The following is a 16796-nucleotide window of genomic DNA, read 5'->3' on the forward strand; positions in this document are numbered from 1 at the left end:
CACTAAGAGAGCACTAAAGCAGGCTGCAGATTTGGGGGAGATCAACACCCTAAGGTCACAGCCCATGCCACGCTTTAGCCCATCAGAGGGCCAACGGAGGCCCCTATCCCACTGATGATGAATGGGACTGGAGGGCTCACTTAAAAGCCATCCCCACGAAAACAGAGATGAATTCTCCTCTATAGAAATTAGACGCTGCTCATAAGCATGACATTGCTGTTCTTCAAAGAGATGTTAGGCATGTTGGGCAAGGGGTAGTAGATGTGGAGGAGACCCAAAACACGATCCAGAACACTTTAGAGGAGCATGCGCAATTGCTGGAAACTCAAGTTCATCAGATTGCTGAACTGACTACTCATATTGACGATATTGAAAATAGTCATAGACGAAACAATCTCCGTATAAGAGGACTTTTAGAGGTGGTGGGCAACAGTCAATTAGAGAACTGGGTTACTGATTTTTTCAATCACCTCCAGTGCAGACCCCCGGATAGTGCCCTGGAACTGGACAGAGTGCACCACGCATTAGGCCCGAAACCAACTGACCCATCCAAACCCAGGTATGTTCTAGGTCGTGTCCATTTTTATAGAGAGAAAGACCAAATCTTGCAAAAGACGCGTGTAGCTGGGAATTTAGTCTTTTGGAGACATACGGTGTCTGTATATCCAGACCTTTCTAAACGTTCTCTCCAGCTGCGACGGGCCCTGAAGCCTCTGCTAAATGTTCTGCTAGACAGAGACATTCTGTATATATGTGGTTTCCCTCTCCAATTGCAAGCTAGAAAAGGAGGAAAGACAGCAATCTTTCGAAATCTAGGTCATTTGCCTAAGTTCTTGGGGAATCTGGAGCTGCCGCAAATTGCGATTCTGGATTGGCCCAAAATTGGAGGTGTACTAATTACTCTGCCTAGAATGGAGTTGGCAGGTGGTGGAGAGAGGCGGCTGAGGAGCAAGGAGTAACGTCACGAGAGAGCGTGACAACGGCTGATCCTAGGAACTCATCATTTTCGGAGTTTATGGGTGTCATGGATAGGTGATGCTCTGAGGCTGAGACTGAGTCTCTCTACATTCAGGATTGTGTCGTCTTAATATGTTTCTTATGTTGCTTATTTATCTTCTTCCCTCACTAAGGTGGGTGGTTCTGATGGTCCTGCGGCAGACTTGAATTTTGTCTTCAGATGTGAATTTCCTCTCCTTCTTTCTCTTTGTCGCCCCCCACCCCACCCCATTTTTTTTTCTTTTTCCATCCTATTTTCTCCTTGCAAGAATTGTGACAGTGGTGAAATCGGGGGGTTGACCTCTGTTTCTTGTCTCCTCTTCGCCCATATAGGATAGGCAGCCTTGAGTTGCACTAAAAGATAATGTGCAACGGGCTAACAAGTTTCGCCTGTCAAGGTTTTTTAAATTTGAATATGTTGTTGTTCTTTTTTACCCACCCCTCTCCCTTTTTCCTTATACACTCTGTCCCTCCTCCTGCCCTATCCAACTTAGACCCTTGCTCAGAAATGTAATATGGCTTCTCTCCAATTTCTACCATGTCTATTCTGATGATTTGCACTTATAACACCCAGGAGCTCAATATCCCATCTAAAAGAGGTCAAATGATTTACCATCTGCAAAAGAAGGGGATGAAGGTGCTCCTATTCCAAGAGACGCCTTTCAGGGCTGGTGAAATACCAAAGTGTTCCACTAACTTTTTCCCCATGTGGTTTCATAGTTCGGACCCCACTCATAAGGCGGGAGGTGTGTCTATTGCTTTTAACAGATCTTTGCAGATCCAGCCCCTCGTGTGCTATGCGACCCAGAGGGACAATTCATATTCATTAAGGTTGAAGTGTTAAGTAAAGTGATTGCATTTGCTAATCTCTATTTTCTGAACCAGGGACAGACCTCCTTTGGAATCACTACTTTAAGGGAATTGGCGATGTTCGCAGACGGCTCAGCCATTGAATTGGGGAGCGACTTCAATCAGGCGATCAATCCGGAACAGGACTCTTTCTCAGGTAGGACCTCTGTCTCCTGGGTGGAAACACGCTCTCTCCTGAGAGAACTGGGGAAGTTACAATTAGTGGATTTGTGGCGTGTCCTGCATCTGGGCGTTAGGGATTATACATTCCACTCATCAGCACACAATAGCGACGGCAGATCAGATTATCTCTGGGTCTCCCATATGCTTCTAGATTTCCAGCCGTCCCGCTCGATAGGACCCTTTATTTGGTCAGATCACACTCTGGTCTATGCGGTATTTGCGGGTTTCCAAGGTGACATCCGCACAAAAGTATGGAGGTTAAATGATAATTTATTAAGGGATCCCCTTTGCATCCAAGATATAAAAGCAACCATAGCCAATTAGATCATCAAAAGGATGAAACACAGGCCCAGCTTAAATGGGAGGCCTTGAAATGTGTCCTGAGAGGAATGCTGATCTCCCATGGAGCTAGACTGAAAAAAGATCATTCAAAAGAATTGGGTAAACTGTTGTTGTCTCTTCATGATCAAGAGATGGCAAACAAGAGAACTCCGAGTAATGCTTTACGGGCAGATATCTCGTCCCTTCACCAACGGATTGTGTCAATTTTAGACCAGAGGACGTTGGCATATGGGGACAGGATCCGTAGGGAAGCTTTCGAGCCGGGAGATAAGTGCGGTCTCTCGTTGGCTCGTTCTCTTCATCCTAGAGCGCCGCAGACATTTGTACCAAAAATACACAAAGCGAGGGGGGACCAGCTTTCTCCAACTGGGATATCTTGGAGGAATTTCGCCTCTATTATGACAAGCTTTATAATATAGGAAGGGAGCCTATGATGAGTGAAGCCAGCAGAGAGGAAAAGGAACCGTACTTAAGAGAGAGTTTCTCAAGGAAGTCCCTTCCCGCCTCAGGCTCTCCAGACACATACCGTAGTTATCCTGAAGCTGGGGAAAGATCCGTACTCCTGTACAAAGTACAGACCAATCTCCTTGATTAATACAGACATAAAGATGTTCGCCAAGATCATAGCTAATTAACTCAGCAAGTTCATTCCTAATTTGATTCATAGAGAGCAGGTGGGTTTTGTCCCTGGAAGGGAAGCTAGGGACAGTACCATTAAGGCTATCTCTCTGATATACATAGCTAAAGCGGGGTATAAGCCGCTCTGCCTGCTCGCAGTTGACGCAGAAAAAGCATTCGACAGGGTCAGGTGAAGGTTTTTGGAGGGGACCCTTCAGCAATTAAGATTAGGGTGGAGGATGAGGGAGTGGGTGATGGCATTGTATAATTGCCCCTCAGCTAGAATTAGGGTGAATGGTGCCCTTTCAGATGCTATGGTGATCCGTAATGGCAACCGTCAGGGCTGTCCTCTCTCGCCTCTGCTCTACGTCCTATCAATGGAATCCCTAGCCAACGCTATTAGGAAAAACGCTTCAGTTAGGGGCTTAACAGAAGGCTCCTCTGAACATAAAATGGAGTTGTTTGTGGAAGACCCCCTCCTGTTCTTGGCGAATCTCAGAGTGGGACTGCCGGTCAAGATTAAAGAATTTATGAGATATGGGCGAGTGAGCAATTTCAAAGTCAACCTCCAAAAATACAAAATTTTAAATGTGGCTCTTCCCCAGAATGAAGCTCAAGAGCTTTCAGAATTGTTCCCCTTTAAATGGAGATCCTCATCTATTAGATACCTAGGGGTGCAACTACCCTCTGACCCCGCCCAGATCCTTGAATTAAATTTCCGGCCTTTTCTGTCCAACCTTAAAACAGGTTTGGAAAGATGGAGCCCTCTTTATGTGTCATGGACGAGCAGAGTTAACGCAGTCAAAATGGACTCTTTATCGAAATTCCTGTAGTTATGTCAGACTTTGCCCGTCCTTCTCGTCCGGCGCTATTTCTTGAGTGTCCGATCCCTGATCAGTTATTTTGTGTGGCGGGGGCGTAGGCCTCGCCTAGGCTATACGCTACTCATGCGCCCTAAGGAGGAGGGGGGACTGGGGCTTGCAATCTTTGTACTCACACTACTCCAGGGCAGGGGTTCCAAGATATGGGTAGAAATGGAACATGGGTCGGAGCCTGCGATGGTTCAGGGAGCCCCCTGGATCCAGAGGCAGTTCTTGAGGGAAATTCCTGCCCTCTCGCCACTCTTGTCGGGAGTCCTTAGAATATGGGGAATATTCGCTCCGAAGATGGGCCTGATATCTGTTCCAGGCCCATTGACTCTGCTGGTGGCCAACCCTCAGTTTTTAGCTTCTAGAGGTAGATCTACTGTTTTGTCCCTTCCTAGTACCCCGATCTCACAATTAGAGATTTGGTCACCTAATCGATGGTAAAGCCCTTGAGGGATCTTTACAGGGATTCTAGACTTCCCTTGGGTGCTTGGCTGAGCTATTTTCACGTGAGGGGTTATGTGGAATTCCTGACACCCAGAGGCTGCCACACTTTGCCACTAGTGCACTTCGAAGCTTTGTTGAGCACGGGATCTCGTTAATATACGAATTGCTGTTGGCCCGCGAGGCGCAGGACAACCTCCCCGATTATACGGGGCAATAGGAGCGGGAATTGGGAAGTGACTATGCCGAATCAGATTGGAGGAGGGCTTTCCTCTTGTGCAAGAAGAGCACTAAATTTGGTAGACTACAGGAACAGAATTTTACGATTTTATCGTGCTGGTATAGGACACCGTTGAGGTTGCATCAAATCGATGCACAGATCTTCCCTATGTGTTGGCGATGTCAAGACAGTCCAGGGACAATGCTGCATATATGGTGGGAGTGCCCAACAGTTAGAGATCTCTGGAGCAGTGTGGAGCTTCTCTATAACAATATGACCAGGTCGGCGGTGTCCATAACAGCTAAAATGGCCCTCTTATTGATGTTACCTGGGGCTATAGTCAAGATCAAATCGGAGTTACTGCGACTAGTTATATTGGCAGTAAGGATGTCTGTCCCTGGTCTGTGGCGCTCCACTTCCTCCCAATAAGGATTATCTGGACAGAGAAACTTGATACGCTTATGAGATATTAGGTGGGGGAGGGGGGGGGGAGGTTGTTGGAGGAGGTGGAGAGGAACAGATCTTACGAACTTTGGAGGCCGTTGATTGCTATGAGAGCCACAGCTTCCTTTAAAATTTGGTTGGAAACAGGTAGATTGGACTCGTAAGGGTCCTTAGACTCAATCTCTCCTTCCCAGTTTTGATTCTATTGACATGCAGTATATTCCCTTTCAATCATAATTTTACTTTGCAGTCACATTAGGTTGTTACGCTTTGACTGAAGATTATTGGCAGATTAATCTTATGCATTGCTGTTGTCTATTTGAAAATTTTTAATAAACATGATTGAACACAATTATGATTTTAATGTCATTTTATTGTATTTGTTGCACCTGTTAGTTCGGTGGGCTGTCTTGGATTGAGCGTTTGTCGTTTTAATGTAATTGGTATCTGGCCATATTCACACAGGTGACATTTTCTGATGTTGACAAAGACCCTGCGCGCTCGAAACGTAGCATTTTAATTATTTTTGGCATGGAAGAATAAAACTAGTCATTCTTTTTGCACTGATTTATGCTTCTTTCTTCTAACCTTTAGCCTGGTGGCAGCTTTTGTGGTATTTTTTGAACCTAAAGACAGTAGTGGATTCAAAGAAAAGGGGGGAAGACTAAAGGAAGGATTCTTTTATGTCTCATGTCTGGCGTTTTGAAATATAAAAAGCATCAAAAATTGCATGCGAGAATTCAGAAGCAGTAATTGTTAAAATAATATTTACTTACTGGAGTAGTGGAAAAAGCTTCTATAGATGAGACAATCAAAATACTACCACCGCTGTGAAAACAGAAAGAACACAGTCCTGCGGGTGAGCAATAGTGATGAAATGTAGAAGGCAATTATTGACGCAGTACAAAAATATAAGTCATCCATAATGCTACTTGTTGAATAGTAGAGGTTAAACCTTCACTATGAAATTTAGAGGGGTAACTTAAAGAGCCTGGATCAATGTGGGAAGGGAGGGACTTGTTATTTGTATAGCCCCTGCCGGCTGACATTGCTATTTCTATACCCCCTATCGTTAGGCCTCTGCTGGGATTAATACTAGAGATGAGCGAACATACTCGTCCGAGCTTGATACTTGTTCGAGTATTAGCGTGTTCGAGATGCTCGTTACTCGTAACGAGTACCACGCGATGTTCGAGTTACTTTCACTTTCCTCTCTGAGACGTTAGCGCGCTTTTCTGGCCAATTGAAAGACAGGGAAGGCATTACAACTTCCCCCTGCGACGTTCAAGCCCTATACCACCCCCCTGCAGTGAGTGGCTGGGGAGATCAGGTGTCACCCGAGTATAAAAATCGGCCCCTCCCGCGGCTCGCCTCAGATGCGTTGTGAGACTTAGCTGAGGGAAAGTGCTGCTGCCGGTGCTGCTGTAGGGAGAGTGTTAGGAGTTAGTGCAGGCTTCAAGAACCCAAACAGTCCTTCTTAGGGCCACATCTAACCGTGTGCAGTACTGTGGAGGCTGCTGTTAGCAGTGTTGCACTTTTTTTTTTTTTTTGCTATATCGGCCGTGCAGAGCATTGCGCCCTGCAGTAATAGTCCAGGGACAGAAGTGGTGGTTAGGCAGGGAGAGTGTTAGGAGTTAGTGTAGGCTTCAAGAACCCCAACGGTCCTTCTTAGGGCCACATCTAACCATGTGCAGTACTGTGGAGGCTGCTGTTAGCAGTGTTGCACTTTTTTTTTATTTTTGCTATATCGGCCGTGCAGAGCATTGCGCCCTGCAGTAATACTACAGGAACAGAATGGTGTAGGCAGGGCCAGAAGACATCTTATAGATTGAATATACGCAGTGGTCCTTTTGAAAAAAAGATTTGAAAAAAATCTATTTGGCCTGCCTGTCACTGTGCTCAGTGTTGTGGGTCCGTGTCTGCTGGGGGTAAAATTTCTCCAAATAAATATGCAGCCAGCTAAGTGTTACAGCAGGCGTGCGCCAAATAATTTCCTGGCTCTGAAATCACCGCTCTGTTGCACTTAATAACAGTGCAACACTGCAGTTCCGTCACACAGATCAGGGACAGAATTGTGTAGGCAGGGCCAGAAAACATCTTATAGATTGAATATACGCAGTGGTCCTTTGGAAAAAAATATTTGAAAAAAATCTATTTGGCCTGCCTGTCACTGTGCTCAGTGTTCTGGGTCCGTGTCTGCTGGGGGTAAAATTTCTCCAAATAAATACGCAGCCAGCTAAGTGTTACAGCAGGCTTGCGCCAAATTATTTCCTGGCTCTGAAATCACCGCTCTGTTGCACTTAATAACAGTGCAACACTGCAGTTCCGTCACACAGATCAGGGACAGAATTGTGTAGGCAGGGCCAGAAGACATATATAGATTGAATATACGCAGTGGTCCTTCCTTTTGCAAAAAAAGATTTGAAAAAAATCTATTTGGCCTGCCTGTCACTCTGCTCAGTGTTCTGGGTCCGTGTCTGCTGGGGGTAAAATTGCTCCAAATAAATACGCAGCCAGCTAAGTGTTAAAGCAGGCTTGCGCCAAATTATTTCCTGGCGTTCCGTAAGCGAACTGAGCCTCAAACCACAGGCCAATAAGCGGCACATTTAATTACAGTGTTGTGTTTCTGCATTCCTGGTAATACAGCATGCTGAGGGGTAGGGGTAGGCCTAGAGGACGTGGGTGCGGCCGAGGACGCGGAGGCCCTAGTCCGGGTGTGGGCACAGGCCGAGCTTCTGATGCAGGTGTATCGCAGCCGACTGCTGCGGCATTAGGAGAGAGGCACGTTTCTGGCGTCCCCAAATTCATCTCACAATTAATGGGTCCACGCGGTAGACCTTTATTAGAAAATGAGCAGTGTGAGCAGGTCCTGTCGTGGATGGCAGAAAGTGCTTCCAGCAACCTATCGTCCAGCCAGAGTTCTGCGCTGTCCACTGCTGCAACTCAGAATCCTCTGGCTGCTGCTCCTCCTTCCTCCCAGCCTCCTCACTCCATGAAAATGAGACATTCTGAGGAGCGGGCAGACTCCCAGGAACTGTTCTCGGGCCCCTGCTCAGATTGGGCAGCAGTGGTTCCTCTCTCACCAGAGGAGTTTATCGTCACTGATGCCCAACCATTGGAAAGTTCCCGGGGTCCGGGGGATGAGGATGGGGACTTCCGGCAACTGTCTCAAGACCTTTCAGTGGGTGAGGAGGCCGATGACGATGAGACACAGTTGTCTATCAGTGAGGTAGTAGTAAGGGCATTAAGTCCGAGGGAGGAGCACACCGAGGATTCTGAGGAAGAGCAGCAGGAGGACGATGAGGTGACTGACCCCACCTGGTTTGCTACGCCTACTGAGGACAGGTCTTCAGAGGGGGAGGCAAGGGCAGCAGCAGGGCAGGTTGCAAGAGGCAGTGCGGTGGCCAGGGATAGAGGCAGGGCCAGACCGAATAATCCACCAACTGTTTCCCAAAGCGCCCCCTCGCGCCATGCCACCCTGCAGAGGCCGAGGTGCCCAAAGGTCTGGCAGTTTTTCACTGAGAGTGCAGACGACCGACGAACAGTGGTGTGCAACCTTTGTCGTGCCAAGATCAGCCGGGGAGCCACCACCAGCAGCCTCACCACCACCAGCATGCGCAGGCATATGATGGCCAAGCACCCCACAAGGTGGGAAGAAGGCCGTTCACCGCCTCCGGTTTGCACCGCTGCCTCTCCCCCTGTGCCCCAACCTGCCACTGAGATCCAACCCCGCTCTGAGGACACAGGCACTACCGTCTCCTGGCCTGCACCCACACCCTCACCTCCGCTGTCCTCGGCCCCATCCAGCAATGTCTCTCAGCGCAGCGTCCAGCCGTCACTAGCGCAAGTGTTTGAGCGCAAGCGCAACTACGCCGCCACGCACCCGCACGCTCAAGCGTTAAACGTGCACATAGCCAAATTTATCAGCCTGGAGATGCTGCCGTATAGGGTTGTGGAAACGGAGTCCTTCAAAAGCATGATGGGGGCGGCGGCCCTGCGCTACTCAGTTCCCAGTCGCCACTACTTTTCCCGATGTGCCGTCCCAGCCCTGCACGACCACGTCTCCCGCAACATTGTACGCGCCCTTACCAACGCGGTTACTGCCAAGGTCCACTTAACAACGGACACGTGGACAAGCACAGGCGGGCAGGGCCACTATATCTCCCTGACGGCACATTGGGTGAATTTAGTGGAGGCTGGGACAGAGTCAGAGCCTGGGACCGCTCACGTCCTACCCACCCCCAGAATTGCGGGCCCCAGCTCGGTGGTGGTATCTGCGGCGGTGTATGCTTCCTCCACTAAACCCCACTCCTCCTCCTCCTCCTCCAACGCAACCTCTGTCTCGCAATCAAGATGTGTCAGCAGCAGCACGTCGGCAGCAGTCAGTGTCGCGCGTCGTGGCAGCACAGCGGTGGGCAAGCGTTAGCAGGCCGTGCTGAAACTACTCAACTTAGGAGATAGGAGGCACACGGCCCACGAACTGCTGCAGGGTCTGACAGAGCAGACCGACCGCTGGCTTGCGCCGCTGAGCCTCCAACCGGGCATGGTCGTGTATGACAACGGCCGTAACCTGGTGGCGGCTCTGCAGCTCGGCAGCCTCACGCACGTGCCATGCCTAGCCCACGACTTTAATTTGGTGGTTCAGCGCTTTCTGAAAAGCTACCCACGCTTGTCAGACCTGCTCGTAAAGGTGCACCGGCTCTGCGCACATTTCCGCAAGTCCCACACGGACGCTGCCACCCTGCGCACCCTGCAACATCGGTTTAATCTGCCAGTGCACCGACTGCTGTGCGACGTGCCCACACGGTGGAACTCTACGCTCCACATGTTGGCCAGGCTCTATGAGCAGCGTAGAGCTATAGTGGAATACCAACTCCAACATGGGCGGCGCAGTGGGAGTCAGCCTCCTCAATTATTTTCAGAAGAGTGGGCCTGGTTTGCAGACATCTGCCAGGTCCTTCGAAACTTTGAGGAGTCTACCCAGGTGGTGAGCGGCGATGCTGCAATCATTAGCGTCACCATTCCTCTGCTATGCCTCTTGAGAAGTTCCCTGCAATGCATAAAGGCAGACGCTTTGCGCTCGGAAACAGAGCCGGGGGAAGACAGTATGTCGCTGGATAGTCAGAGCACCTCCTGTCTATATCTCAGCGCATTGAGGAGGAGGAGGAGCATGAGGAGGATGAGGAGGAGGGGGAAGAGACAGCTTGGCCCACTGCTGAGGGTACCCATGCTGCTTGCCTGTCATCCTTTCAGCGTGTATGGCCTGAGGAGGAGGAGGAGGATCCTGAAAGTGATCTTCCTAGTGAAGACAGCCATGTGTTGCGTACAGGTACCCTGGCACACATGGCTGACTTCATGTTAGGATGCCTTTCTCGTGACCCTCGCGTTACACGCATTCTGTCCACTACGGATTACTGGGTGTACACACTGCTCGACCCACGGTATAAGGAGAACCTTTCCACTCTCATTCCCGAAGAGGAAAGGGGTTCGAGAGTGTTGCTATACCACAGGACCCTGGCGGACAAGCTGATGGTAAAATTCCCCTCCGACAGCGCTAGTGGCAGAAGGCGCAGTTCCGAGGGCCAGGTAGCAGGGGAGGTGCGGAGATCGAGCAGCATGTACAGCACAGGCAGTGCAACAGTCTTTAAGGGCCTGGACAGCTTTATGGCTCCCCAGCAAGACTGTGTCACCGCTCCCCAGTCAAGGCTGAGTCGGCGGGAGCACTGTAAAAGGATGGTGAGGGAGTACGTAGCCGATCGCACGACCGTCCTCCGTGACGGCTCTGCCACCTACAACTACTGGGTGTCGAAGCTGGACACGTGGCCTGAACTAGCGCTGTATGCCCTGGAGGTGCTTGCTTGTCCTGCGGCTTGCGTCTTGTCGGAGAGGGTGTTTAGTGCGGCTGGGGGAATCATCACAGATAAGCGTACCCGCCTGTCAACCGACAGTGCCGACAGGCTAACACTCATCAAGATGAACAAAGCCTGGATTTCCCCAGACTTCTCTTCTCCACCAGCGGACAGCAGCGATACGTAAGCAATACGTAGGCTGCACCCGCGGATGGAAGCATCGTTCTCTCTCACCATCCAAAACGGGGACATTTCTGCTTCATCAATCTGTGTATAATATTCCTCCTCCTCCTCCTGCTCCTCCTCCTGAAACCTCACGTAATCACGCAGAACGGGCAATTTTTCTTAGGGCCACAAGGCTCACTCATATAATTTTTCTACAAAATTTTTATACGTTTCAATGCTCTGAAAAGCGTTGGAACTTTAACTTGAACCAATTTTTCGTTAAACTGGGCTGCCTCCAGGCCTAGTTACCACTTAAGCCACATTAACCAAAGCGATTAATGGGTTTCACCTGCCCTCTTGGTTGGCCGTAGCCAATTTTTCTGATGTACATTAGTACTGTTGATACAGCAATTTTTGTGGGCCCTCGCCTACAGTGTAATCAAAGGAATTTTTAGCCCACCTGCATTATAGCTGACGCTACATCCGTAGTGTTGGGCAATGCAATGGGATATTTTTATGTACCGCCGGTTGGTTCCAGGGAGCCACCCATGCTGTGGGTGCACAGGGAGTTGTAGCTACATGTGTCCACTTCTAAAGAACCCCAGTCTGACTGGGGCACGCAGTGTGGGCCGAAGCCCACCAGCATTAAACATGACATTACTACCTCAGCTGTGTTGGGAAATGCAATGGGATATTTTTATGTACTGCCGGTGGCTTCCTGGCACCCACCCATGCTGTGGGTCCACAGGGAGTTGTAACTACATGTGTCCACTTCTAAAGAACCCCAGTCTGACTGGGGCATGCAGTGTGGGCCGAAGCCAACCTGCATTAAACATGACATTACTACCTCAGCTGTGTTGGGCAATGCAATGGGATATTTTTATGTACCGCCGGTGGGTTCCAGGGAGCCACCCATGCTGTGGGTGCACAGGGAGTTGTAACTACATGTGTCCACTTCTAAAGAACCCCAGTCTGACTGGGGCATGCAGTGTGGGCCGAAGCCCATCTGTATTAAACATGACATTACTACCTCAGCTGTGTTGGGCAATGCAATGGGATATATTTATGTACCGCCGGTGGCTTCCTGGCACCCACCCATGCTGTGGGTCCACAGGGAGTTGTAACTACATGTGTCCACTTCTAAAGAACCCCAGTCTGACTGGGGCATGCAGTGTGGGCCGAAGCCCACCTGCATTAAACATGACATTACTACCTCAGCTGTGTTGGGCAATGCAATGGGATATTTTTATGTACTGCCGGTGGCTTCCTGGCACCCACCCATGCTGTGGGTCCACAGGGAGTTGTAACTACATGTGTCCACTTCTAAAGAACCCCAGTCTGACTGCGGCTTGCAGTGTGGGCCGAAGCCCACCTGCATTAAGCACGACATTACTACCTCAGCTGTGATGGGCAATGCAATGGGATATTTTTATGTACCGCCGGTGGCTTCCTGGCACCCACCCATGCTGTGAGTCCACAGGGAGTTGTAAATGCATCTGTTTCCACTTCTAAAGATCCCCAGTCTGACTGGGGCATGCAGACACCTTGACAGAATGAATAGTGTGTGGCACATAGGTTCCCTATTGCTATGCCCACGTGTGCAGCTCCAGATGGAGGTGGCACAGGATTGGATTTCTCAGTGCTTCTGTACAGCATTGTGGGCTATCGCCCCGCCCCTTTTAAAGAGGGTCGCTGCCTAGCCGTGCCAACCCTCTGCAGTGTGTGCCTGCTTTTCCTGTGGCAGACGCACTTAGAAATAGACATGAGGGTGGCGTGGCATGAGGGCAGCTGAAGGCTGGGCTGGGACAGTTTGGTGTGCGCTGTGGACACTGGGTCGTGGGGGGGGGGGGGGATTGGGCAGCATGTAACCCAGGAGAAGTGGCAGCGGAGTGTCATGCAGGCAGTGATTGTGCTTTGTTGGAGGTAGTGTGGTGCTTAGCTAAGGTATGCATTGCTAATGAGGGCTTTTTAGATGTTAAAGTTGTTGGGGGGGGGGGCCCACTCTTGCTGCTATTGTGGCTTAATAGTGGGACCTGGGAACTTCATATGCAGCCCAACATGTAGCCCCTCGCCTGCCCTATCCGTTTCTGTGTCGTTCCCATCACTTTCTTGAATTGCCCCAATTTTTACAAATGAAAACCTTAGTGAGCATCGGCGATATACAAAAATGCTCGAGTCGCCCATTGACTTCAATGGGATTCGTTACTCGAAACGAACCGTGGAGCATCGCGAAAAATTCGTCTCGAGTAACGAGCACCTGAGCATTTTGGTGCTCGCTCATCTCTAATTAATACCGATTTTGTAAATATCAAACTGAAGATATACAGTGAAATATATGTTATACACGTCTATAGATTGTGAACTGTACACATAGTTTGTAGTTTCTTATTCACTTCAGTAATATTAAGTCGTAGTACAACAAATATAGATTGTGCTAAACAGATCACACTAGTAAAGAAAAGCCCACTTCATACCCCCAATCCTCACCCTCTTTCCTGCATTTTGGGCACCACAAGCTTCACCAACAGGAATGTTGCTTTAACATTAACGTCCAGAATCTGAGAAAAGAATAGTGAGCAGAGTGACTATGTAAGTGATATATCACTAAAGACCAGTGCAACTACTGTTAACGGAAGGGACCTGCTACGTACACGGGCTCTCTTAGACTTCTATCCCAGAGACCCTACTGGGCAAACATTACTGGAAACGAAAGACTCATACACAGTATGCCTTTGGAATAATGTTTCTCCTGGGAGTAGCCAGGCCTTGCCTGCCACCCGGCTCCCAAGGCTAGTCGGGCCTCGCTTGCCGCCCAGTGATGATCATGCTGACAGTAGGCCATACGCCTTCTCTCTCCTCTCAGGCATTAGTTTCAAGGCAAGCTTTTCCCTGGGATTGACAGATCTCCCCAGCCTGGGTCACCTTACTTATCCCCCTAGGTTAGGTCCACCCACCTTTTTTTTACCTTTACCATCTCCAGCTCCTTGACACTCCCCTTCACATTCCTCCCCTTGCCCAACACAAAGGTCGGTGATCCTATTTACTCTTTCTACCTTCACCGCAACCCTCTCTTTCCATTCCCCATGTGCTCGCAAGTGCCACCCCTTATGGCTCCTCATGCCTACTTAACCATCCCTCATCATTCTTAAGATTTATCGGATTATTGCTTTATTTGCTGTATTCGTGTTATTACACTGGATAGGAAGGGGAGTCTAGCTGCCGTATTTAGGATAAATGAATGTGATCAAAGTAAACTTTGATTGTGGGGACTGTGGACAGGTGTCAGCTGTTACCCCCAGCACGCACGGAGTATGGAGCAGGCTTGGGTCATGAGCCCGCACCATACCTACCTCAGTGTCCAATGACAGGAGACTGTGGACTCTACTATAATGTAGGAAGGCAAGACAGCTCAAATTTTTTATATTCTATAATTTTTATGGTAGATGACCGCTATATAAAGATCTGTCTGTGACCCTTAGCTGTAGAATGATTTTCCCATTCCAATATGGATTCACATTGAAACACCACAGGGTCATGTATCTAACTTCCATACAGGGAAACTGATTGGGAAAGGGCCGGTGTCTAATAAAGTGGCCATTCAATATATACAGAATATTTAATAAAAATTTATCTTTGGCATTTGCCAACTCATAATTTCAGACATTCTCTGGTTTGGAATGACCTTGGTAGTATGCTGACCTTACGTATATGAATTCATTGCATGCTCTTCTTCTAGATTGAAAGATTAACCTTTCGATATCAAGTCTGTTTGTGCCTAAAGGTCTATTTACACAGGACGACTGCCAGGTAAACGATCCCCGACACTCGTCCATGTGTGTCCATGCTGTCACAAGGGAGCTTTTAGAGCTATCTCTAAAGTGACCAGCAGGGGTGCAGGGCAGTGCAGGAGATTTCTCTCCTCTTGCCCCCCATGCCCCTCTCTATTGAGATAACTCAGCGGCCGTTCACTACTGAACGGCTGCTATTTTCAGTGAATGATGAGCGATAAGCTCATCGGCCATCGTTTATGCTGCTGTGTTATCTCAATGGAGAGGGGCAGGGGAATGAGAGGAGAGAAATCTCCTGCACTGCCGGGCCCCCTGCTGGCTGCTCCGTGAGCGAGCTAGCACCAGTAGCTCCCGTGTGACAGCACGGGAGCGAGGACACACAGGGACGAGTGTTGGGCATCGTTTGGCCGACAGTCGTCCCGTGTAAAAGGACCTTTAGGTTCAATGCACACGGGCGTATTTGCACTGCAGGATCCGGAGTGGCCCTTCACCTCCAAATCCTGCAGCAAATACTGCCCCTAGACAGGCTATGCAAACTGCTTTTCCCATGCCCATGAGTGGAAATCAACTGCGATTTTTCACTCGCGGGTGGAAAATCGCAGCACTTCCTATTCTAGTGCAGACCTTACATGGATTGCTTCTATTGCAGTCAATGAAAGATGTCCGCCCCGTTGAGATTCCAAAATGTCAATTTCAAAATCACTGCGGACCTGCGTCATTCTCTGCACTGCCCTCATATCCGCAGCACAGAGAAGAAGACATCACACAGGTACGGGGGTGATCACTGCCGGGGCACAGCGATTAATTCAGCTTTGAGATCTCGCAGTCTAGACCTCGCTGTGTGAATTCGGCCTTAATGACCAGGCCAAACTTTGGAAATCTGGCATGTGTCACTTTAACAGAAAATAACTCTGTGATGGTTTCGCATATCCAAGTAATTCTAACATTGTATGTACGTCACATATTGTATTTTATTTAGGTGGTAAAAGTAGACCTATACGATTTGCGAGTATTTATTAAAAACTCCAAAATTTAGCAACATTTTGTAAAATGTTCTTTCTTCATTTTTTCAGCTGCAGCACCTCAAATATGTACATACATACTGTACTAGTTATGTATCAGACATATATTTCCACTTGTTTATTTTGGAAGCACATAGAAAAATTTGGCACATTCCTGAGCAATTTAGGAGACTCACTAATTTAACACCAATTTTTAGAATTCTGACGTATATGGCTTTTCATTTTCATTTATACTTAATTTAGATTTTTTTAAATTTATTTACATGGTATTATAATTAAATGAAATTCATTGATGGAATAAATCAAAAAATTTAACACACGTAGCAGAGTTGGCGTAGATTTTCCAATTCAAATTCCACATTACATTACTGGTGCCGAGTTTGATGTGGATCCATAACAGACTTCACCCCCTGCATTTGAAAGGGTGAAATTAGCTGCGGATCCTTGTCAAAATCTACACAAATAGTGGGATTTTGATGCAGATTTTGGTGCATGGCTGCCCTAAAATCCACAGCGCAATATATGCTACAGATTTTGGTGTGGATTTGCACCAGAATGAAAGTATCCTTATAAATGTAATTTAGTTCTGGATAAATTATTAAAAACCAGTACTATTCTACACAATCATCTGTACTAATTAAATAGAACAGATGATTGTAGTGGTAGGGGTGAATTAGGGGTTAATGCCTGGCGATTTACACACTAGCAATCCTTATCCATCCTCTGATCTCCAACTGACAGGAGGGAAAGCTACCGATATAACTACAATAAAGTTTGGCACTAAATTAAACTTTCCCGCTCAGCGTTGTGATTGGTTGTCACTAGAGATGAGCGAGCACCCAAATGTTTGGGTGCTCGTTACTCGAGTCGAACTTTCCGTGATGCTCGAGGGTTCGTTTCGAGTAATGAACCCCATTGAAGTCAATGGGCGACTCGAGCATTTTTGTATATCGCCGATGCTCGCTAAGGTTTTCATTTGTGAAAACCTGGGAAATTCAAGAAAGTGATGG

The 16796-nt window shown here is 48.3% G+C and overlaps 1 protein-coding gene across 1 annotated transcript in view; it reads right to left on the reverse strand.

Moving 5' to 3' along the window:
- The window catches only part of LOC136628238 (dehydrogenase/reductase SDR family member 4-like), a 56609-nt gene that overhangs the window by 15898 nt on the left and 23915 nt on the right, over positions 1 to 16796 (reverse strand). The window contains exons 5-6 of the mRNA XM_066603980.1: positions 13464 to 13534; positions 5739 to 5790 (exon numbers count right to left, since the gene is read on the reverse strand). Coding sequence (XP_066460077.1) covers positions 5739 to 5790; positions 13464 to 13534 — 123 coding nt within the window. The remainder of the gene's footprint in view (positions 1 to 5738; positions 5791 to 13463; positions 13535 to 16796) is intronic.

The sequence above is a fragment of the Eleutherodactylus coqui genome, chromosome 5, assembly GCF_035609145.1.
Source record: "Eleutherodactylus coqui strain aEleCoq1 chromosome 5, aEleCoq1.hap1, whole genome shotgun sequence".
Taxonomy (NCBI): Eukaryota; Metazoa; Chordata; class Amphibia; order Anura; family Eleutherodactylidae; genus Eleutherodactylus; species Eleutherodactylus coqui.